The sequence below is a fragment of the Lithobates pipiens genome, unplaced genomic scaffold, assembly GCF_037356315.1.
Source record: "Lithobates pipiens isolate NorthernLeopardFrog02 unplaced genomic scaffold, aLitPip1_a1.2 Scaffold_18, whole genome shotgun sequence".
Taxonomy (NCBI): domain Eukaryota; kingdom Metazoa; phylum Chordata; class Amphibia; order Anura; family Ranidae; genus Lithobates; species Lithobates pipiens.
The window spans coordinates 400,272,907-400,295,743 of NW_027507758.1; the positions used below are offsets into that span (position 1 = coordinate 400,272,907).

The 22,837-nt window shown below is 43.8% G+C and overlaps 2 protein-coding genes across 7 annotated transcripts in view; one reads left to right on the forward strand and one right to left on the reverse strand.

Moving 5' to 3' along the window:
- Positions 1-22,837, forward strand: part of MCF2L2 (MCF.2 cell line derived transforming sequence-like 2) — a 493,994-nt gene that overhangs the window by 209,952 nt on the left and 261,205 nt on the right. The window lies entirely within an intron of this gene.
- The window catches only part of B3GNT5 (UDP-GlcNAc:betaGal beta-1,3-N-acetylglucosaminyltransferase 5), a 65,534-nt gene continuing 58,786 nt past the window's right edge, over positions 16,090-22,837 (reverse strand). For both annotated transcript variants that reach the window (XM_077487890.1, XM_077487891.1), the window contains exon 2: positions 16,090-21,053. In XM_077487890.1, coding sequence (XP_077344016.1) covers positions 19,722-20,876 — 1,155 coding nt within the window. In that variant the 5' untranslated portion in view covers positions 20,877-21,053 and the 3' untranslated portion in view covers positions 16,090-19,721. The remainder of the gene's footprint in view (positions 21,054-22,837) is intronic.

A 22,837-nucleotide genomic window follows, 5' to 3' on the forward strand; every position in this document is an offset into this window, starting at 1 on the left:
TTTTTGGGCGTCCATCTTTTTTTCATCTCACTTCCTGTTGTCTCCTTCCGTTTGCAAGTAGGAGACATTTGTAAGTTGGATGTTTGAAAGTAGGGGCCTGTCCTATATGCTCTGCAGAAATGTGGGCCTAAGGTGTAGAAGGACATGATCCGCAGCCACCTCCTCCCAGCCACAAACAAGTCCACGCGTTTCTTGGGACTAAATCATCCTTAAAAGACTGCTGCTGAGTGCCAGGCTCTACCTCCATGCTGACACAAGCCTCCTCCTCCTGTGTGATGGCAGGGACAGCAGGAACACTGCCTGGATAAAGGGGGCCTTGAGAGGCAAGGAAGTCCTCCTCTTACTGCCTCTGTTCTGCCTCAAGTGCCCTGTCCATTATTCCATGCAGAGTATGCTCCAACAGGTGGACAAGAGGTACAGTGTCACTGATGCATGCACTGTCACTACTCACCATCCTCGTGGCCTCCTCAAATGGTGACAGGACAGTGCATGCATCCCTGATCATGCCCCACTGGCCTGGGGAAAAAAAAAAAACGAGCTCCCCTGGTGCTGTAGTTGCACAGGTACTCATGAATGGCCCTCTGCTGCGTGTGCAGCCGCTGCAGCATGGCCAACGTTGAGTTCCACCTGGTGGGCATGTCACATATAAGGCGGTTCTTGGGCAGTTTCAACTCCTTTTGGAGCTCAGCCAGCCGAGCACTGGTATTAAATGATCAGTGGAAATGCACACAGACTTTCCTGGCCTGTGTCAGGACATCCTATAAGCCCGGGTACCTGCGCAAGAACCGCTGCACCACCAGGTTAAGGACATGAGCCACACAGGGCACATGGATCAGTTGTCCCTATCGGAGGGCGGAGAGGAGGTTGGTACCATTGCCGCAAACCACCATTCCTGGCTTAAGCTGGCGTGGCGTCAACCACCTCCCGGCCTGCCCCTGCAGAGCTGACAAAATATCTGCCCCAGTGTGGCTCCTGTCCCCCAAACAAACCAGCGCAAGCACGGCATGGCATCTTTTTGCCTGCGTACTTGCGCAGCCCCTTGAATGCCTACGGAGCACCACTGGTTTCAAAGACAAAGCACTGGAAGAGGCCATGGAAAAAGAAGAGGGGGTGGAGGAGAGAGGTGTGCCACAACCAGTAGTAGCATTTTGGAGGCGGGGTGGTGGAACAACCTCCAACACTACTGCACCTTGTCCTGCATCCTTCCCAGCTGCCAGAAGAGTGACCCAATGGGCTATGAAAGATGGGTAATGTACCTGTCCATGCCTGCTGGACCATGAGTCAGAGGTAATATGCACCTTACCGCTGACCGCCCTGTCCAGCAAGGCACGGACATTGCCTTCCACATGCCGGTAGAGAGCCAGAATCACCTTCCGTGAGAAAAAGTAACGTTTGGGGATCTGCCACTGAGGAACCGCACATTGCACAAACTTACAGAAGGGGGCAGAGTCTACCAACTGAAAAGGCAGCAGCTGAAGTGCTAGCAATTTAGCCAAGCTAGCATTCAACCGCTGGGCATGTGGATGGCTGGGAGTGAACTTCTTTCGACTGTCCAGCAGCTGGGGCAGGGAAATTTGCCTGGTACAATCGGAAGTCGGTGTACTGCTAGCAGAGTGTCCGCAAGTACTTGGCTGTGACGCACCTAATTCTACACCTTCATTCCTCTCAGTGCATGGGAAGCCCCCCTGCCCATTACCAGCCCTTTTGGGTCTTGTACGGATATTAAGAGGAACCCTGTACCCAAATTAAAAAAAAAGGAAAGGCGTGGGGCGCCCCAGGCCCTATATACTCAGAACAGCAGTATATAGGCGGTACAAACCAGACAGGGACTGTGTAGGTTTGTTGTGTTAAGTAGAATCTGTTTGTAATTTTGAAGTGGTACATTTTTAAAGGGTAGCTCCAGTCAAAAAAAACTATTTTTAAGCTTTTTGGAAAACATAGAGAAGGGTTATCACCCCTGTATAATTTTTTTTGGGCGTCCATCTTTTTTTCATCTCACTTCCTGTTGTCTCCTTCCGTTTGCAAGTAGGAGACATTTGTAAGTTGGATGTTTGAAAGTAGGGGCCTGTCCTATATGCTCTGCAGAAATGTGGGCCTAAGGTGTAGAAGGACATGATCCGCAGCCACCTCCTCCCAGCCACAAACAAGTCCACGAGTTTCTTGGGACTAAATCATCCTTAAAAGACTGCTGCTGAGTGCCAGGCTCTACCTCCATGCTGACACAAGCCTCCTCCTCCTGTGTGATGGCAGGGACAGCAGGAACACTGCCTGGATAAAGGGGGCCTTGAGAGGCAAGGAAGTCCTCCTCTTACTGCCTCTGTTCTGCCTCAAGTGCCCTGTCCATTATTCCATGCAGAGTATGCTCCAACAGGTGGACAAGAGGTACAGTGTCACTGATGCATGCACTGTCACTACTCACCATCCTCGTGGCCTCCTCAAATGGTGACAGGACAGTGCATGCATCCCTGATCATGCCCCACTGGCCTGGGGAAAAAAAAAAAACGAGCTCCCCTGGTGCTGTAGTTGCACAGGTACTCATGAATGGCCCTCTGCTGCGTGTGCAGCCGCTGCAGCATGGCCAACGTTGAGTTCCACCTGGTGGGCATGTCACATATAAGGCGGTTCTTGGGCAGTTTCAACTCCTTTTGGAGCTCAGCCAGCCGAGCACTGGTATTAAATGATCAGTGGAAATGCACACAGACTTTCCTGGCCTGTGTCAGGACATCCTATAAGCCCGGGTACCTGCGCAAGAACCGCTGCACCACCAGGTTAAGGACATGAGCCACACAGGGCACATGGATCAGTTGTCCCTATCGGAGGGCGGAGAGGAGGTTGGTACCATTGCCGCAAACCACCATTCCTGGCTTAAGCTGGCGTGGCGTCAACCACCTCCCGGCCTGCCCCTGCAGAGCTGACAAAATATCTGCCCCAGTGTGGCTCCTGTCCCCCAAACAAACCAGCGCAAGCACGGCATGGCATCTTTTTGCCTGCGTACTTGCGCAGCCCCTTGAATGCCTACGGAGCACCACTGGTTTCAAAGACAAAGCACTGGAAGAGGCCATGGAAAAAGAAGAGGGGGTGGAGGAGAGAGGTGTGCCACAACCAGTAGTAGCATTTTGGAGGCGGGGTGGTGGAACAACCTCCAACACTACTGCACCTTGTCCTGCATCCTTCCCAGCTGCCAGAAGAGTGACCCAATGGGCTATGAAAGATGGGTAATGTACCTGTCCATGCCTGCTGGACCATGAGTCAGAGGTAATATGCACCTTACCGCTGACCGCCCTGTCCAGCAAGGCACGGACATTGCCTTCCACATGCCGGTAGAGAGCCAGAATCACCTTCCGTGAGAAAAAGTAACGTTTGGGGATCTGCCACTGAGGAACCGCACATTGCACAAACTTACAGAAGGGGGCAGAGTCTACCAACTGAAAAGGCAGCAGCTGAAGTGCTAGCAATTTAGCCAAGCTAGCATTCAACCGCTGGGCATGTGGATGGCTGGGAGTGAACTTCTTTCGACTGTCCAGCAGCTGGGGCAGGGAAATTTGCCTGGTACAATCGGAAGTCGGTGTACTGCTAGCAGAGTGTCCGCAAGTACTTGGCTGTGACGCACCTAATTCTACACCTTCATTCCTCTCAGTGCATGTTTCAGAGAGGACTGAAGGTCTAGTGGGGTTGGAGATCCCAGCTGATGAGGAGCAAGGAGAGGTCCGCTTTGTTCTTTGGTGTGGGTCTTTAAGGTACGCTTGTGGTGCCCAAGCGGCTGATGTTTTGGCCACGCGAGATACGCTTGAGACATGTGTTGCAGATAGCAGCGGTGTGATCCGATGCACTTGTCTTCAAAAAAGGCCCACACCAAAGAACTTTTGGAATAATGCGCAGAGGCAGCGCCCTGCACAGACGGAGCTTTGCGGTGTGATTCATTCGGTGTGCTGCCCCTAAGCTGGCCCCCGGAGGGCATCCTGCCTCGTTGGAGATGCGCCTCCTCCTCCTCTATCCTATCAGGCACCCATGTGGAGTCAGTGACCTCATCATCCCCTCCCTCTTCATCACTGGAGCAAACCTGGCATTATGCTGCAGCTGGTGAAACATGACTGCCAGATTGCTGTCCTTCTTGAGCATCCCCTCTCTCTGCGTTCATGCTACTGCCTTCCTCTAGCTGGGTATCATCATCAGAGCCTTCAAAACGCTGGGCATCCTCCTGGAGCATGTACCAAACACTGTGCTGAAACAGTTTGGGGGACTCTGCAGGAGGACATGGTGGGTCCAGGGAAAGAATAACTGATGACATTGAGATGAGGGAAGAGGATGTGTTGGCAGCTGCTTTGCTAGTACCCTGAGCCTGGGTGAGAGGATGAGGAGGGATGGTCATCCACTCTACCAAGTCTTCGGCATGATGCGGCTTAACACGTCCAGCTGCCGAAAATAAGGACAAATGTGTCCCATGGCCACGTGCTGATGACGATGCACCACGTCCATGACCAGCACTGTTGGCTCTAGCCACAGAGCCTGCTTGCCTTCTTTTATTGGTTTGTGACGGTCTGCCTCTCCTTGTTGGCCTTCCAGACATAGTAATGGCCTGCAGGGAGATGGGAAAACCAGCAATTGGGTAGCTTTAGGTGCACACTGAGCAGATGACACAGTACACTGACTAATTACTGCAGCTGCCTGCCTGTGTTACAGAAACAGAACACCAGCAATAAGGGGTATCTTCAGGTGTATACTGTGCTGGAGGCACATAACACCCACTTTAACAGCGTTAGGTTCACAAGAAAAGAACACACTGCCTCTGCCTATCCTGCTCTCTCCCTGAACACTGCAACACACTACACAAAGCCGCCGCACTGGCAGCCTTATATAGTGCAGGGTGTGTACTAAACCCCCTGAGCTATAATTCCTGTGGCCAATTATGGCTCTCCTCGCTTCCGGCGCTGTGATTGGCCAAGCATGCGGGGTCACAGTGCACACTTGGCCAATCATGAGCCAGCAATGCACTGCAATAGCGCAGTGCATTGTGGGCTGTGAACGCCACACTAATATGGCGCGAACGGCCCACAGCGATCTGGCTTTGCCAAACGGGCGAACAGCCTCTGTTTGAGTCGAGCATGCATTCGACTTGAACACCAAGCTCATCCCTAGTGATGAGCTGTGCCTGAAATCCTCCAGCCATGATGCTTGCCATTCAGGCCAAAGAGTTGCAATCTTAGTTTCATCAGACCAGAGAATTTTGTTTTGCATGGTCAGAGTCCTTCAGGTGCCTTTTGTCAAACTGCAGGCTGACTGTCCATGTGCCTTTTACGGAGGAGTGGATTCTGTCTGGCCACTCTACAATAGAGGCCTGATTGGTGGAGTGCTTCAGAGATGGTTGTTCTTCTGGAAGGTTCTCCTCTCTCCACAGAGAAACACTGGAGCTCTGTTAGAGTGACCATCAGGTTCTTGGTCCTTCTCCCGCCTTTGCTGTTTGGCCGGGCGGCCCACTTTAGGAAGAGTCCTGTTCCAAACTCCTTCCATTTATGGAAAATGGAGGCCACGAGGACTTTCAATAATGAAGATTTTTTTCTGTAACTTTCCTCAGATCTATTCCTCCATACAATCCTGTCTCGCAGGTCTACAATTCCTTGGACTTCAAGGCTTGGTTTGTGCTTTGACATGCACTGCTAAGTGTGGGAACTTATATAGAGACAGGCGTATGCCTTTCCAAATCATATCCAATCAACTGAATTTATCACAGGTGGACTCTAATCAAGTTGTATAAACATCTCAAGGATGATCTGTGGAAACAGGATGCGCCTGAGCTAAATTTTGAGTGTCATGGTAAAAGCTGTGAATACTTATGTTCATGTTATTTTTTTCACTTTTATTTTTAATCAATTTGCAAAGATTTCAAAACAAACGTCTATCACATTGTCATTGTGGGGTATTGTTTGGTAGAATTTAGAGGAAAATAAGGAATTTTATCAATTTTGGAATAAGCCCACAACATAAAATGTGGAAAAAGTGAAGCGCTGTGAATACTTTCCAGATGCACTGTATGTCTTATTACCTGGGCAATTTGTACTGTACAAATTTAAACATTGCTCAAAAGTAACATGCATACAGAGCACTTTTTTTTTTAGGCAGGATCTTGCTGGTAGCAAGGTCCTGCATACTAGTTGCCCCATTTATACAGCCGTGGCCAAGGCCTTAATGTAACCACTGGCCAATAATAATCCAAACTGAAATTTAGGCCTATAGCTGTAAGAGACAATGAGCAATCATAACACAAAGCCAACATATCCAGCAGGGGGGAGAAGTGTCATTTTAATCATTCACATCCTGTATAGTTTTCAGCGTAAATGAATCTACACACTTTAAGTAGTTTATATCGATTGTGTCCTTAGCTTTTGCTGGCGCCTCTTCTACACGCAAGGATGTTCGATGAATCCTGAACTTTGTTACACAACAACTGCAACAAATCCAGCACAGTTATCAGTTATTTTATTAAACTGAGATGCAAGAGCAAAAAAAAAAAAAAAAAAAAAAAAAAAACATGCCCGAAGATGGAAAATTACTAAACTAACTAGTCTTGTTGGAGTCACAGAAATAGATATTAGTCATAGTTGTATGAACAACCTCAATTTTTCAGTCTTACTACCACTTTCTTATATCTTATTCACTATCTTATATATTACTGATATCATCCTCCCTGCTCACTGTCAAATTTTTTCAAAAACGCAGCCCGGCCGTATCACTCATTCACAGTGCTCTGTGAATGAAAAACTACAAGTCCCAACATCCTTAGCAGCTGTCAGCTTGTAGTTCTCAAAGAAAGCATTTCCGTTCCTCAATCAATTGCGTTATTATATATCAGATCAAGGGTGACCAAGTCCCATTCAGTAAAAAAGATGGACACCACATGGGGAACATCATACACCTCTGAGGTAGCAGAGTGAGACCAGTGAAACTGCTCAGCCATAACCCGTGGACCTCATATGCAGACATGGGGAAATTCTCTTATTTTAAATCTAATTACACCCAAAAGGGTGTGACGTTAGGTGGGCTGGAATATTTTATTATACCCAGCATACATGACCTTAAAGCGGAGGTCCACCCTAAAATGGACCTTCCGCTCATCGGAATCCTCCCCCCCTCCGGCGCCACAATTGGCACCTTTCAGGGGGGAGGGGGGTGCAGTTACCTGGATTATCCACTTCCGGGATAGCTCTCTGCGGAAAGGGGCGTAGATTACGCCCCTTTCCGCAAGTGCCCCGCTGCCTGCTGGGAAACACACAGATCCCAGAGGCAGCGGGGACCGTCCTTATTGCGCAGCGCAACTCGCGCATGCGCAGTAGGGAACCGGGAAATGAAGCCGAAAGGCTCCATTTCCTGATTCCCATACCCAAGATGGCGGCGGCAGCACCCGAGTGACGATCTACAGGTCGGCTTCGGGTGCCGACATCGCGGGCGCGCTGGACAGGTAAGTGTCACTATTTTAAAAGTCAGCAGCTGCAGTATTTGTAGCTGCTGGCTTTTTAAAAAAAAAAAAACGCGGAGTCCCGGTGGACTCCCGCTTTAAAGGATACGTTCACCTTTGGGAACATGGTACACGTTTCACCTGTTTTTTAGGGTGGCACTTGTAAAGTGTTCCACTCTCGCAGCCTCTCTCCAACCGCCCTCGTTGTGACAGAGGGCCGGGGAAACGTTTTTGCCCATGGTGCCCAATCAGTTTTATACCTAGGAAAATTAAATAAGGAATCAAGTATATCACTCTGAGCAAAATCTTGTCCTTGCTCCATTTTTTTTTTTTTAAAGATATGAACAGAACTCAGTTAACTATACTCTTGAAGAAAAAGATAACATCTGACTGTCTGCCATAAGTTCATGCACCTTAAATGAAAAAGCTTGTTCATATTTAAGAAATTGTGATAGGTTATTAAGCGCTGTAGCATATTCCATCTTGGGCACCATCTATACAAGTGTTATAAAGTATCATATGTAATGGAAAACGTGTGTGTGTTTTCATTTGTTTTCTAATTAAGTAAATTTATGGTTTAAATGCACATAGTGACCAACAACGCAGACATATCAGATGTGTCTAGATAAGTCTTGAGCTCCTGCTGATTTCATCACATTTTATGAGATAAGTAAAATTGCTTACTTGTGTGGGGGGAAAAAACCTAGCCGTTTCTACGACTGTGAGTGAAGGCAGGCCTGCGTTGTGTCGGTGAAAGAAAGAAGGGAATTTAAGATCTCACCTGAATATTCTAGCTAAAGTCAGATATGCATGGATCAAAATTGGGCTAGTTTAGCAGGGACCTGCTGAATTTTGATTTATGTATAGTAATGCTGGTTGTACAGAAGTCAATCTGCCAATCGACTTATGCAACCACCCCGTTTCTCCCATTATCATAGCAGAACTTATCAGTATATTCTCCTCGCTGTCAGAATACAATAACTCAGTAGGAAGGATTCCCCTGTCCACAACGTGTGTGGATGGGGGATTTTTTTTTTTTTTTTCACTCAACCAGCTGAGCCAAAATTGCAATCTAGACAACCATTAAATATGCCATAACTTGTATGTTTATAAAGTAGGCAGAGTAAAGTTTGTGCAGCTGTAGTCTTAGCTCCCAGAAATGTTTGCCCATGTCAATGATTTAGCTACCACCAGGCTAAAAATAAAAAGGTCTATACTTATATTCTAGGAACATAACCCAGACACTAAGGGGTTGATTTACTAAAACTGAAGATTGCAAAATTCCGATGATGCTGTGCATGGTAGCCAATCAGCTTCTAACTTAAAGCGGGAGTTCACCGGGACTCCGCGTTTTTTTTTTTTTTAAAAGCCAGCAGCTACAAATACTGCAGCTGCTGACTTTTAAAATAGTGACACTTACCTGTCCAGCGCGCCCGCGATGTCGGCACCCGAAGCCGATCTCTAGGTCGCCTGTCGGGTCCTGCCGCCGCCATCTTGGGTATGGGAATCAGGAAATGGAGCCTTTCGGCTTCATTTCCCGGTTCCCTACTGCGCATGCGCGAATCGCGCTGCGCAATAAGGACGCTCCCCGCTGTCTCTGGGATCTGTGTGTTTCCCAGCAGGCAGCGGGGCACTTGCGGGAAGGGGCGGGCACTTGCGGAAAGGGGCGTAAGTTACGCCCCTTTCCGCAGAGAGCTATCCCGGAAGTGGGTGCAGTTACCTGGATTATCCAGGTAACTACACCCCCCTCCCCCCTGAAAGGTGCCGATTGTGGCACCGGAGGGGGGGGGGAGGGTTCCGATGAGCGGAAGGTCCACTTTAGGGTGGACCTCCGCTTTAATTGAGCAAGCTGAAGTTTTGACAATAAAACCTGGAAGCAAATTGGTTTCTGGGCAGAACTGCACCAGATTTTGCACGCTTAAGTTTTATTAAATCAACACCTTGACTTCTGCAAGACTGGTCTATAATTATCTTTGTGTTAAAGTGTTTTTTTGTGTTTGTGTTCAAAACTAAAATCAGTGGACATCTTACAAACCACACAAATTTTTAACACATACTGAAACAATTGGTCATAGACTTTTGGAATAAGACACTGAAAGTATAAAACTAAATGCTTTTGGCAACACAAGCAGAAAAATTATGTGGTGTGCATAGCGCAAAATAATTAATTGTTGGTGTGGCAAGTTTGCAGTGGGTAGGTCTTCAAGGGGTATGGGTAAATAAAACCCGAGTATCACACAGAGACTGAAGGGGTTAGGAGTTTATTATGAAAAACAAATGGGTCAGGACTGAATGGTGCAGGGATCGGGAAAATTTAACACACAGGGCAGAGGAGTCAGGAGTGTGTAATGCACAGGAGCACAGGGGTCAGGAATGTGTGCTCAATGGTGAAAAACACATGGAGTGCAGGGGACACTGGACATCAGCACTGTAGCTTAACATCAGTGTGTCAGGACTTGGGGCACCCACTCTAAGATTCAGGGGCCTGGCGCCAGCAATGTCTCTGACATGGGGCAGTAAGAAATTACTCTAGGGATGCTTGTTTTCTGGGGGCAGACCCCTCTAAAAAGAGGACTGTCCCCAGGAAACAGACTAATGGTACCCATACTTTGAGAAAGGTCATCTATAAATCACTGACAAGCGTAAAAGGGTTTCTAAAGATGGACTGCTGTATACTAATGAAGCATGTGAATGTATGATTATCTTGAAGTCAATGGCACAAATAAAAATCAAAAAATATCCATAGGTACATTGTAAAAAGGGAGAATGGCTGGGCTGCACATTTTCAGAAAAACTTATAATATTCTATTAAGTACAAAAATAAGTTCTGACAGCACAGAGAACCTGTTGCCTATTCATAGTGGAGAATCAGGTGCTCTGCATGCTAGTGTAATGTTAGTAATTTATTATATTTACCACACAATATTTACCACCCCATGCAAGAACAAAGACTATCCATGCCAATTCAGTTACTGTTTCATTATTCTGAAATTATCTATACATTTTACCTTTCAAGAAAATGTGTGGTCTACCATATCTTTGATAGTAGCAGACATCTGATTTTTAATTTTTTTGATTCTCATGTGTTTAGGACAACGCTCATCAAGGAAGACAGTAATATTTAATGTACATCATATTCATTTCCATAGTTACTACAAAACACGTAGAAACATTTTTCCATTCACCTTGAATTTTTAATGTGTGCATCAGTGATCACAGCGCTTCTAAATAAGGCTGAAGTCCTGGCTTCCTAGCTAGCCTGGTAAATCAAATGTTTACCAAAGATAACGCAGATGTGAGCCATTTATCAAATGTCTCACTTATGTGCCATGTTCTTTGCTAGGGTTTGATGTAAAGATAAGACTATCAGTGAGCATCTTTTATATATAAAGCTGCACTTTTTTTGTCTCCCAGACACAAGAACTACACCCTTACATTCCAAAATTACATAAATTACTAATGTTTTGTTGAATTCATGATCTCTAAAAGACCTTGAAAGAAATCATATGTAAGGCTCTGGAGGCACTTAAAGTGGTATTACAGGCAAAAATCAAAGACGCTATATAAGGCAGTCTGTTGCTAGGAACAATACAGTTTGCTTTTCTCGGTCCTCCGGCAGGTTTTTTTTTTTTAATTTTTTTTAAATTTGGCAGTTAAAGTGGTTGTAAACCCTTACAACCAACTTTGACCTACATGTAAGCCTAGATTAAGGCTTACCTGTAGGTCCAATAAATATCTCCTAAACCTACACGGTTTAGGGATAGTTTACGCTGATGGATTTGCAGTATGTAGGAGGCAACTGGAATGGGTAGCACCCTAAAAAAAGTATAGTAACTTTGGAAGATAGGTCATACAGACCGCTGTAATCCTGCCAAACCAGGAGATCGGGCAGTGGGACCAGGAGGACAGCACTGTATCAAGCTTACGGAAAAGAGGGAAAATTGGCCTGGTACAAACCATCGTACCTAGGGGTGATACGAGTTCCCAGATAGGGTAATGAAGGAAGCCATTGAAAAGGGAAATTTTCTTTTATAGAGGATAATTCTAAAGGCGAGAGATTTACGGATATTGCTTTGGACTTGGTAGAGTTAACTCGTAGGCCCGAAAGATGCAAAAGTCTCCAAGAGAGACAACATGCTAGGCAGGGAGAGTCTGGGTGAAGTCATAGTCAACAGAATATCATCCGCGAATAGCAAAATTTTATGTGAAAAACCTGCCACTTCAATGCCTTTGATGTCTGGATGTGAACGGATCGACTCTGCTAGATGCTCCATGGCCAGAACAAATAAGAGGGGCAAGAGTGGGCAGCCCTGATGAGTGCCCCTTCGGATAGGGAACTTGGGGGATTCAAACCCAAAATATTTAACTTTAGCTTGAGGGGCATTGTACAGTCCTGCCAACCAACGCAAGAACGAAGCTCCAAAGCCATAGCGGCGGAGTATGGTCATAAGTTACGGCCAGAATAATGTATCGAAGGCCTTGTCCACATCCAGCGACAAAAGCATGGATTCTAGAGATCGACTATGGGCAATGTGCTGCAATTGAATGATTCTCCGGATGGTGTCCCCAGGCTGCCTCATTGGAACGAAACCTACTTGATCCTTTTTAATTAGTCAGGGGAGGAATGAGTTCAGACACTTAGCCAATATTTAGTGAGAATTTTCATGTCTATATTGATTAGGGATGGTCCAGGAGGTATGGTCACGGTCAGGCTTCGGTAACATCACTATGTTGGCTGTCAGCAAGTCAGATGATCGGTTCTGCCCATTCTTAACGGAATTATACATAGCCTTTAGAGGGGCTGCTACCACGTCTACTAACTTCCTATAGTAAAGGGCCGTGAAGCCATCCGGGCCCGGACGCTTCCCTATTTTTAAGTCCTTAATGCATTGTCTGACCTCAGATTCTTGGATATCACTGTCCATAAGGTCCTTCTGGGCCTCTTAAGGAAGGCAGTGAAATTTGCTGGAGAAATTCAGTCCCGCTCTGATCCTGGGTGGAGTATAGGATGGAAAGTCTATGACGGAATTCGTCCAGTATATGAACCAGATTACTCGTGAGCTTATTATGTCAGGTGCACAAGGTTATGGGAGACGGTTTAGGGTTAAATGTGCGTAATCTCCTGGCCAGCATCGCAGTGGGTTTATTCACCCTAATGTACCAGCGTTGGCAAGACCAGCGCAAGGTGCGTTCAGCTTGGTCAGTTAGGCATATGTCTAATTCCATACGAGCCTGGTCCAGGAGCTTACGATTAGCATAGGATGGGGTTTTCTTAAAAATAGCAGAAATGGAGTCCAGGTGGGCTTCCAACGTTGTCTGCAATTTTTGTCTTTCTTTCTTGCGTTTTGACGCTAACTGGATAATGTGGCTCCTTAGTATGGCTTTGTATGCTTCCCATAGAGTCACTGGGGAAGAAACCGATGTGGAATTAAGACAGAAATTCTCAGTTGATGCTTCTATTAAATTGTCTTGTATGTCTCGCAGAGATAGCAACAAGTCGTTCATGACCCAAGGGGAAGGTTGTGGGTTACGCATTAAGGACCGGCAGACTACTAAAAGGGGATCATGGTCTGTCCAGGGGGCTGCCAAGATAGAAACAGACTCCACTAAAGGGAGGAGGCGTTTTCTATACATTATAACATGATCTATTCTGGAATGTGAGTGATGCGGGTGGGAATAATACGTATAATCTCTGCTCGACGGATGCAATTCTCGCCAGAGGTCTACTAAATCATAGGAACGTAAAGAATGGGAAAACATTTTAGCTGAAGAGATAGCCATCTTCTCAGAAGGGTATTTATCTAATATTGGATTTAGGGCCACATTGGAATCCCCTGCTAGCAATAGGGTCCCTCTCTGGTGCGATGCCAACAGAGTGCAGATATGTGACAGGAAGAGGCCCGGGTTTGAATTGGGGGCATATTAAGTCAAAATAGTAACCTCAGTGTCCTGAATATTGCCTAAAAGCAGGAAGTATCTGCCTGCGGGTCTGCTATCTGCTTGTTGCACCGGAAAGGAAACTTCTTGCGAAAAGCGATCCGCTGCTTGGTCGGGCCATTGGCCTGAAATACTTGGCGATATTGGGAGTCGAAGTATTTAGGGTATGAGGCAGAGGAAAAGCGAGTTTCCTGCAGACATGCGATGTCAATGCGTTGTTTTCTAAGGTATTTAAACACTTTGATACGTTTCCGCGGTGAGTTCATACCCTGTACATTTAATTGCAACCAGTGCAGCGTCATATTGAATAGGCAAAAGAAAGCTGGTCATTGGCTCTGTGTGCAACCCCTATGGACTCTGGGAAAGGGAGAAAGGAAATAAGAATAGAATAGCCAAGGTAGGCCTGAGAAGAATGGTAAAGAGAGACAGAAAGCACAGGCACAGAGAAGCAGAGAAGAACTCGGACAAAATATATTGAATGTAGCAACATTGCCACTAAGCGTGGACTGGTAGGTCCACCAGGAGATCAGTGGTTGGGCAGGACCATAATCCCATGCAAGTACCGACTCTATGGGGGCGCAGTGGTCCACCAGGCCTACTCGGCATATCAAAAAAAGTGTAAAAATGAAATAAACATTAGATATAAGCACTAGAATACTCAATGATAGTCAATAAACAGAGCACAAAGCGTGTTGTATTGTCAGACACGAACAGTTGGCACTAATAATCTAATAACCTAGTAAAAAATAAAGATAAAACAGTACATTAACTATTGACTTTGGCACTTATAGTAACCCCTCACCCGGGAACCTGCCAGGAGAACCAAAAGGAGCTGGGGGTGGCGACCATCGTCCTAACACAGAGGCGACCCCGACACCGGGTCTGCATCCATCTATGGTATTACACAGACTGTAAAATATTAACTGTCAGCTTAATTAAAATAGCAAGTGGGCACCGAGGGGACCCGGGGGAGGCCCTCAGCATACATCAAAGGTGGCCCCGGACCAAAAAAAATAATTAAAAAAAAAAAAAAAAAAAAAAAAAGGTGGCGGCAGGAGAAGCCACCCTCCCGCAAAAGGATTTGATACCAATAACATGCCCCTACAGAACTGCTCCTGGGAGCATAGAGCAAGATAGGTATCGACCACACCTCCAATTAAATTGGGGCCAAAGTATATAGAAAAAAAATAAAATAAAAATAAAGTGGCAAAGATACTGTTCATGTCACTGAACAAGTGAACGACCCGAGCGAGAATGGTATAATTTTCAAATACATTTATTTTTTATCAAGCTAGGTTGAAACTGGTTTATATTAATAAAAAATACTCACCTTGGGTAAAAGCTACAAACTATTTTTGGCATCAGATCAAAAACTTTTGCGAAGCATTCGCAATAGCATAATTCCCTATTTCACCTTGTATCAAATACCAAATGTTAACATAAAACATTCCTAACAATTTTAACATTTTCTGACAAAGAAATAGAAGCTTAAAATGTACATGCGTCCAGATGGCGACTTCAAGCACATACAAAAAGGTGAATGGTAAAGCTATAATATACTGTGGTAAGGATGAGGCTAGGTTGATATGACCATAGTCTATATATTTAGCCAAAAAATGTAGACTGGAAAAAGGTGCAGGGGCAGGATAGGACAGTAATTACACAAAAACTGTGTTTTATATAGTTGTTTTTGTTTTAAGTTCTGTGCACACCTCAGGCGTACATAAAGCAGCCTGGAAGCAAGTGTCGTAAAATGCAGAATATACTAAGCTTTCCTCTAACAGCTTTTGGGTCCTTTCTATTCACATTCCACATGTGCAGGAAATCTACCCATGCAGCATAGAGATTACTGACCTATATAGTGTCCTAGTCTGCTCTATGGATGGTATTGTGGACACTCTTTTGTGCATCTGCAAGCCAAGTCTTCTCAAATATTGACAAGCACTATAAACCCATACATTCTTTTTGCCATGTTAAACTGAACACAGATAGCAGCAGCAGTCAATCAATCTCAGTAAGACATTGCATTTACTTATTATGTAACTTAATGGTTTATCACACTGCACCCAGCAGAGCAGTAATGCTGCATCCATAGGCATGAGTGTTAGTTATTTAATGAACATCCATCGTGCGTTTGCCTAACGCTGGTCATATACTGAACAAAATTTGGTCTGTTTAGCGTGTGGCCATCCCTGTCAACACTAGACTGACTACTGTCAAAGAGACATGTTGAAAATCTCTCGATCAGCGGCTGCTACCACTCACTGATCAGTGTATTTTCACAGCAGTGGGCCATAGTCAGAATACGATGTCCCCACAGGGGGATTTCTCAATCAACCTGACTCGTATGGATGGAGAAATATATTAGTAGTTTACTGCAGTCCACTGGCTGAATATTAATACTGCTGGAATTGTTTAATGGACCACAGACAATGAAGTTTCATCACAGCCAGGTATTTGCCTCAAGGGGGATTCTTCTCACTTGTTTTGCACTGGAGCAATGGACATGTCAGCATTTATCAAACACTACAAGTGCAGCATTTGTACAACCAGTAGTCACTGCAGCTCTGTTCCACCTTCACTTGAACAAATTAAAAAGCAATAGGTGACAAAAGCACACTGAAAAACACCCATGAGCACTTTGCATGTTTACAGATGACAAATCTTTTTAATATAGTTTATATTAACACTATGAAGTCGAGTTTACATTCAGACAATTTATTGAAAACAGTTCTTTGTAAATACAAAACCAGCTTAAATCATTTAGGTAAACTTGATATAAATAACAAAAACATACCAATAAACAGTTACAAATTATTTGCTGCACATACCCCTTTGACTGGAGACCCTGAATGCTGTTACAGGCAGCCGATAAACACCTTTAACTGTTGTTCCCACTGTAGCAACCTAATATATTCAACCCACAAAATATATTCTCAATGTTTATGTTGAGCTGTTGATTAAATCCCAACATACCTATAGAATTCTGGGCTGTAAATAAATTCTGAATGGATCATAGAAGACTTTGCAAGTTCTCTCACCAATGCACAGTAACTAGTTTGGTAACTCTGTATCATTGCTTCTAAAAGCTCAGACAACTTTCACATCCAATGTCTTCATAGCTTCAAGAATAAATAAGCAGTTCCATTTTGTATAAAAATATATGTTTTTTTTTTTGGAAAACAGACCCGCTGTAATTCATAATAAAGAATTTTTTTTACCTATGAGCAGAAAATTATCAAAATAGCAAATGTATAAAATTGCACAGTTAACCAGTGCTTGACAAAGTATATATATATATAAAAAAAAAAAAAAAAAAAAGCAACAATGGGCTAGACAGAAGTGGTAATATCTCCAACATAAAACTTGTGCTGGATGTTAAAGCGTAGTTTGTCATTTGCGTAGTTTATTAAAAGTCAGCAGCTGCAAAAAATGTAGCTGTTGACTTTTAATAAACACACACTTACCTGTCCCACGGTCCAGCGGTGCACTCACTCCCCAGCAGTTTTCCTTCTCTCTCCTCCCTCGGCGGCACCGGTATATGTACTATGGGCACCCAGCTGTGACAGCTTGCGGCTTCACAGCCAGGTGCCCAATGCACATGTGTGAGTGGCGCCGCGCTCTGTGATTGGCCCTGAAGTCTTCTAGGACCTGTCATGGTGTCCCAGAAGACTTCAGGACGGAGGGGGAAGGGGAACCGCTGCTTCCGATCGCCTAAGGCAACCGGAATGGAAGTGCCTGCTGGATCCTGTCAAAATCAGGTAACCCCCCCCCCCCCCAAAAGCTCAATTTCACCATCAGGAGCGGGGAAGGAGGCCTTAAAGCGGAAGTTCCACTTTTGGGTGGAACTACGCTTTAACAAACCATCTCATCGCATCACGATTAATGCAACGAAATGCCCAGTCCTTTGACAGTGTGCAATCTGTGGTACTGGTTAATTAATGCTGGAGCACTAATTCGATTTTCTGTCTCTAAGAAAAATAAAATCTTTACTTAAAGCTTGATATTAGAAGTTTAAAAACCAGCATGCTGGACTTGGTTTTGCATCACTGTTGTTTAATAGCTCACTGTAGAGCTAGAGGGACTTGCAGATTAGTGCTGAACATACATTTCTTTTCCACAATATCCCGGCACCCAATATACACTACATGCCCATTTGGGAACAAAAGCTTCTCAGCCCAACACATGTAAATCCTCATGTCCCCATGAAGTTGAAAGCCTCCAAGGAAGAAACGTGCATAGTTCTCAAGCAATGTGAGAAAGGACTGAATCTAATGTTTAATGCAAAATGATTGTGGCCTCCAAAAGACAAAAGCAAAATCTTCAGTCATAAGTTACAGCATTTACTGTACCACTATTTTTGAATAACACTAACAAGACCCAGATGTAATTCTAAAAATACATTTAAAAAAAAAAAAGTGTTTTTTCTTTCGTCCTAACTGAATAGCTGCAGTCTGCCACCTCACCTGCTGGACATTTTAGATACACTTATGTGCATAACTGGGCAGGACTGTGATATATGCAATGCACAAATAGCTGCCAGATAGACATGAGAAGCAGGGATTTTCTATAGCAGACATTGCTGTATGCCATATGAAAATTAGGACTTGTTATATTTTTTACAGCAACACATTTCCAAACTTCAAATGAACATTTGGTATTAAAAAACATGACAAAGGAATTGGGTACTATATCTCGGTTAACTTAATTCAGGTCAAAACACTGCCAGTGTTTAAGAAATTCTATTTACTTGCATTTTACTAGCTTTTCATACAACATTCAGCAGAATAAAACAGCTTGTTCAGTCAGATGTTGTTGCAGATTTATAGGACCATTGAAATTTGTCCACAGCTATAAAGTATGAAGGTGTAAGCAAAATACCAACTGCTAGATGGCAGCTGTTCACAGTTCATATAGCCTATCAAATCTTGAAGCTGAACTCCCGGTATGGATTTTATTGTACAATTACATTGGTCCAGCTTGGACCAATGTAAGTATGTGAGAATCACTGTAATAATCACTTACTATGTAATCCCCAATTTCGAGCAGATGCCTTGCTGCATAGTAACCACAAGAGGTGGCTCACCTGTCACAGGCACCATTCACTGGACAACTTTAATTTTTCTTAAAGCAGAGGTCCAGGCTCCTTCAGAAAAAAAATTCAAGTCAGCAGCTACAAATACTGTAGCTGCTGACCTTTTAATATTAGGACAATTACCTGTCTACAAATCCAGCTGTGTCCTCACCTCAGCTGTTTTTTCAGCAGGCTCTCGAGTGCTGCCATCACCATCTTCACAGCCTGTTCCTTACTATACATGCACACTGCGCTTTGTGAATGACCCAGGGGTGGGGGAAGGAGGAGGGGGGGGCCGAACTTTCAGCTGAGTTTGCCATGGGCAAACTCATCCGAAAGTGGGAGCTGGTACCTGTCAAAACCAGGTCCGCCCCCCCCCCCAGCCGAAAGGTGCCAAGTGTGGTAGCGGAGGGGTGGGGGAAGACAAGAGGAGCTTTCCCTTTTGTGTGGAGCTCCACTTTAATAAATGCAAATGTTCTCCGAATAACCAGATTAAGACTGATGTTGCTGCTCTGGCTCACCTCACCTTCTTTGGCAGCTAGTCGGGGTTAAAAGCATGCTAGCGGCCAAAAACTGTAAAACGTCCCAAAAACTATCGCTGCTTTACCGCTGACATTCTCAGCATGCCAGTGTGAAACTGCCCTAACACGAAAAATTATATCAGAGAAGATGGTGCCCTCCAATAGGATCATGACAGGAGAAACTATCTTACCATACTCTACTTGGAAGTAGTATTTTAGTTTCCAGGATACTGCCATGTTAAGGCAGGAATGGGTTTTGGCAATATTAAGTAAAAAATGAACTAGCTATTAGATGCAGCACTTTGGTTTATTTACTGGATATATCATATGTAATCTAAGCCACAGGTTTACTTGCACCCAAACATATTAAGAATCTCTTAGATCTCTGGCTTTCAAATTAACACTTTTAGACATGAATTTTATTTCCTATTAGTTGGGCAAACAATAATTTCCTTCGTTTAAAGTAGCACAGCACTGAATGTTTGCATTTATCCAACACACATGCAAAAACTTGTGCAAGTAGGTGTTCCCTGTAGGAATCATATTCTGGATGTTCTTGTGCTAGTGCAAACTATGAATGTAAACATGTATTCGTTTAGTTGTCTTTGCCCCAGTTTTTCTTTGAAAATAGTGCCCACAGAAAGAATGATTGTTTAGCTATATAGCGATTTCACTTGCAGTTCTCTGGTCTAGCACCAGAATTGGCCAATTAACCACAAATACTTATGCAGAACATTTATTAGGACCATGCAGCAGAACATGGATACGTTCCATCAAATTGAAATTTGCAAAGAAGCACAATGTTAACCACCTTGCAATAGGTGTTTCCCCAGAAGCCAGATGTTAAATCTTTCACTTTTGGATCAGTGGCTTGCTTCCACAAATAAAGAAGATCATCTACATGTCCATGAGATGTCATCATCCTGTTATAGATGCACTGGTGATAGGGAGCCTTACCTTCCCCTGAAAAGAACAAGTGATGTTGAGGCACAATCCCCATTTTATTGGCACAGATTCCCATGAAAACATCATCGATGTATAAGCTGATATTTAATGTCTGTGATGCTTCATACACTTTGGCTGCCACATCCCGAGAAACAACATAGGCAGCCCCTGCAGTGTAATCAGGATAAGCAGCCCACTGATACATTTCATATGGGACATAATACTTGCTATGTTTGTTCCTTATTGGAGGCGATCCACGATGGACTCTACCAATCCAGAAATCTTGGACACCCATTAGATCCATATCCTTCAAGTATGAAATCAAATTGGGGGTATGAACAAAGATGTCATCATCTGCTGTCATAATAAACTTTGCATCGCGACAGTATGTATTCACCCATCCAAACTGCAGGAGAAACTTTAGAGTTAAATTGTGAAACGTGTCCAGGAACTCTTGCTGTATCAAGTCATGATACACTTTGTTTTCCATTTCGAGCTGCTTCTGTTGCAGACTGCGTTTTATAGGGTCCTGATCTATGCCAAGAGCAAACATGACCTTGATGTTGGCAGCATACTGGAAACGTATGAAATCCTCATTGCCCCAGGTGGACCTAATTGCATCACGCCGTCTTCGGTTCTCTGGTGAAGTCTTTACAAACAGCAGGAGCAGCACATCCTTCTCCTGGCATTTGTCTTTATTATTGATCAAGTACTTGAAGTTCCTCGAGCCGTCAGATTTCTTTTGCAAAACACTCAAGCTACTATTCACAAAACCATAACTGTTTATAAAATATCGGTATGAGTAAGATTTTATGTGGTTTACAATATCATTGTCATCCTGAACCCACATCAGCATGAAAGACACCACAAAACAAGTGGCCATTACTTGAAGAAACTGGCATCTTCTTAACTTCCTGCTAGTAAGATACATTCTAGGGAGCTTGCACATTTAAACGTTTACACCAGATTCATATAGTTCTCAGAAAGTCCGCCTCATCTCCAACAAAGGATCATTGTAAAAGAAGGTGTGGGTCACACATCCAAGAAACACTTTTGGAAAAGTGAGACCAACTCTTCAAATATAAAGGATCCATGCTATGTGCTTATTTGATTCATAGATGACCACCTGAAATAGAGAAGAAAAAAAAAAAAGTTGTTATTGATATTTGTTAAAGTACATACACTAATGTGTAAACAGTAGCTAGCAATCACTGTGAATGCAGAGCATGTTCTCTTTCTAAATGCAAAAAAATAACCTAAACTAGACTGACCTGTAAGATGGCACGTTTTTTGCTGAAATTTAAAATTAAGAGTCGGTTTGTCAAAAGGTATGCAAATGGCAGCAGATGCCTAATGGAGGGTGCCAAAAACAAACAAAAAATACTCAAGTCCATATTGTTTTTCACAAATATATGTTCAGACATTTTAAAATGATATACACCATCGACAGCAACATTTTTTATTATAGACAGATTACATAAAGGATACCTTTTACGGTACAATTAAAATGGCTGTAAAATCTGAAGGTTTTTTATCTTAATGCATTCTATGTATTAAGATTAAAAAAAAAAAAAAAAAAGTGTACAGTAGCCCTCCTAATACTTACCTGAGCTCCATCTCTAGCCAGCAATTTTGCAGAAGTGTCTCGGCTGCCGGGGACTCTCACTCCCCATTGGCTAAGATGGCAGTTCATCGCCATTGGTTCCTGCTACTGTCAAAGTCAGTGAGCCAGTGAGAAAAGCAGCAGGGCCAAACCATGGCTCCATGTCTGAATGTACGCAGAGCAGCAGCTCGGGTGCCCCCATAGCAAGCTGCTTGCTTTGGGGGCAGGAGGGAAGGGCCAGGAGTGCCAGCAAAGGGCCCGAGAAGAGTAGGAGCTGAGCTGGCACCACTGCACAGCAGGTAAGTAATAACATATTTTTAAACATAAATAAACAGATGTTAGTATCACTTTAGGAGAAACTATAATGGTGTGAGGCCATTTTCGAATTGTATCTAAAAATACTACCTTTATTTTTGATTTATAATAATACATTTTATTTATAATGCACTTTCCATCATAAGACCTCAAAGTGCTACACAGTTACAATAAAAAAAACAGACAAATAACTTAATTCAAAAACATTTGCTAAAAAGAAAAAAGTCTTCAATCCCTTTTTAAAATTTTCGGTAGACTGAAAAATCCTCAAACTATCAGGCAAAGCATTCCACAAATGTGGGGCAGCAACACAAAAAGCCCCATCTCCCATTGTTTTTAATCTAGTTTTTGGAATCTCTAAACAATTCAAATTAGTTGAGCGTAGGGAACGAGGTAAATTTTGTAATCTTAGAAGTTCCTTAAGATAAGGTGGAGCATGGCCATATATGCATTGATGGGCAAGAAGAGCGACTTTATACTCAATCCTAGCAGAAACCGGGAGCCAATGCAAAGATTTAAGAATTGGAGTAATATGCTCATGCTTCCGCACTCATTAGGATCCTTGCTGCAGAGTTTTGAATATACTATAACCTCTGCATGCTCTCTCTCGGAATCCCAATGAGAAGCGCGTTGCAATAATCCAGCCTAGAGGAGACAAAGGCATGAACCAACCTTTCATTATCGGAAAAGGAAAGAATAGGACAACGTTTAGAGATATTACGAAGATGGTAAAAAGAGGTCTTGCATACTTGATTTATATGTGCTTCAAAAGGCGAGTTGGGAATCCATTTTTACACCAAGATTAGTAACTACAGATGAAGCTGGAATTTTAGAGCCTGAAATTGATAAAATTGTGCCCAATAGGGAATTCACCCTCCCTAGTTTTCCTGGTGACCACTACCACTAGAAAATCCATAACTGAATAGACTTGGTAGCACACAATAGGCCAACTATGCTGATACTTATTGTGAGGCGGTGGCTTAAGGCCCATT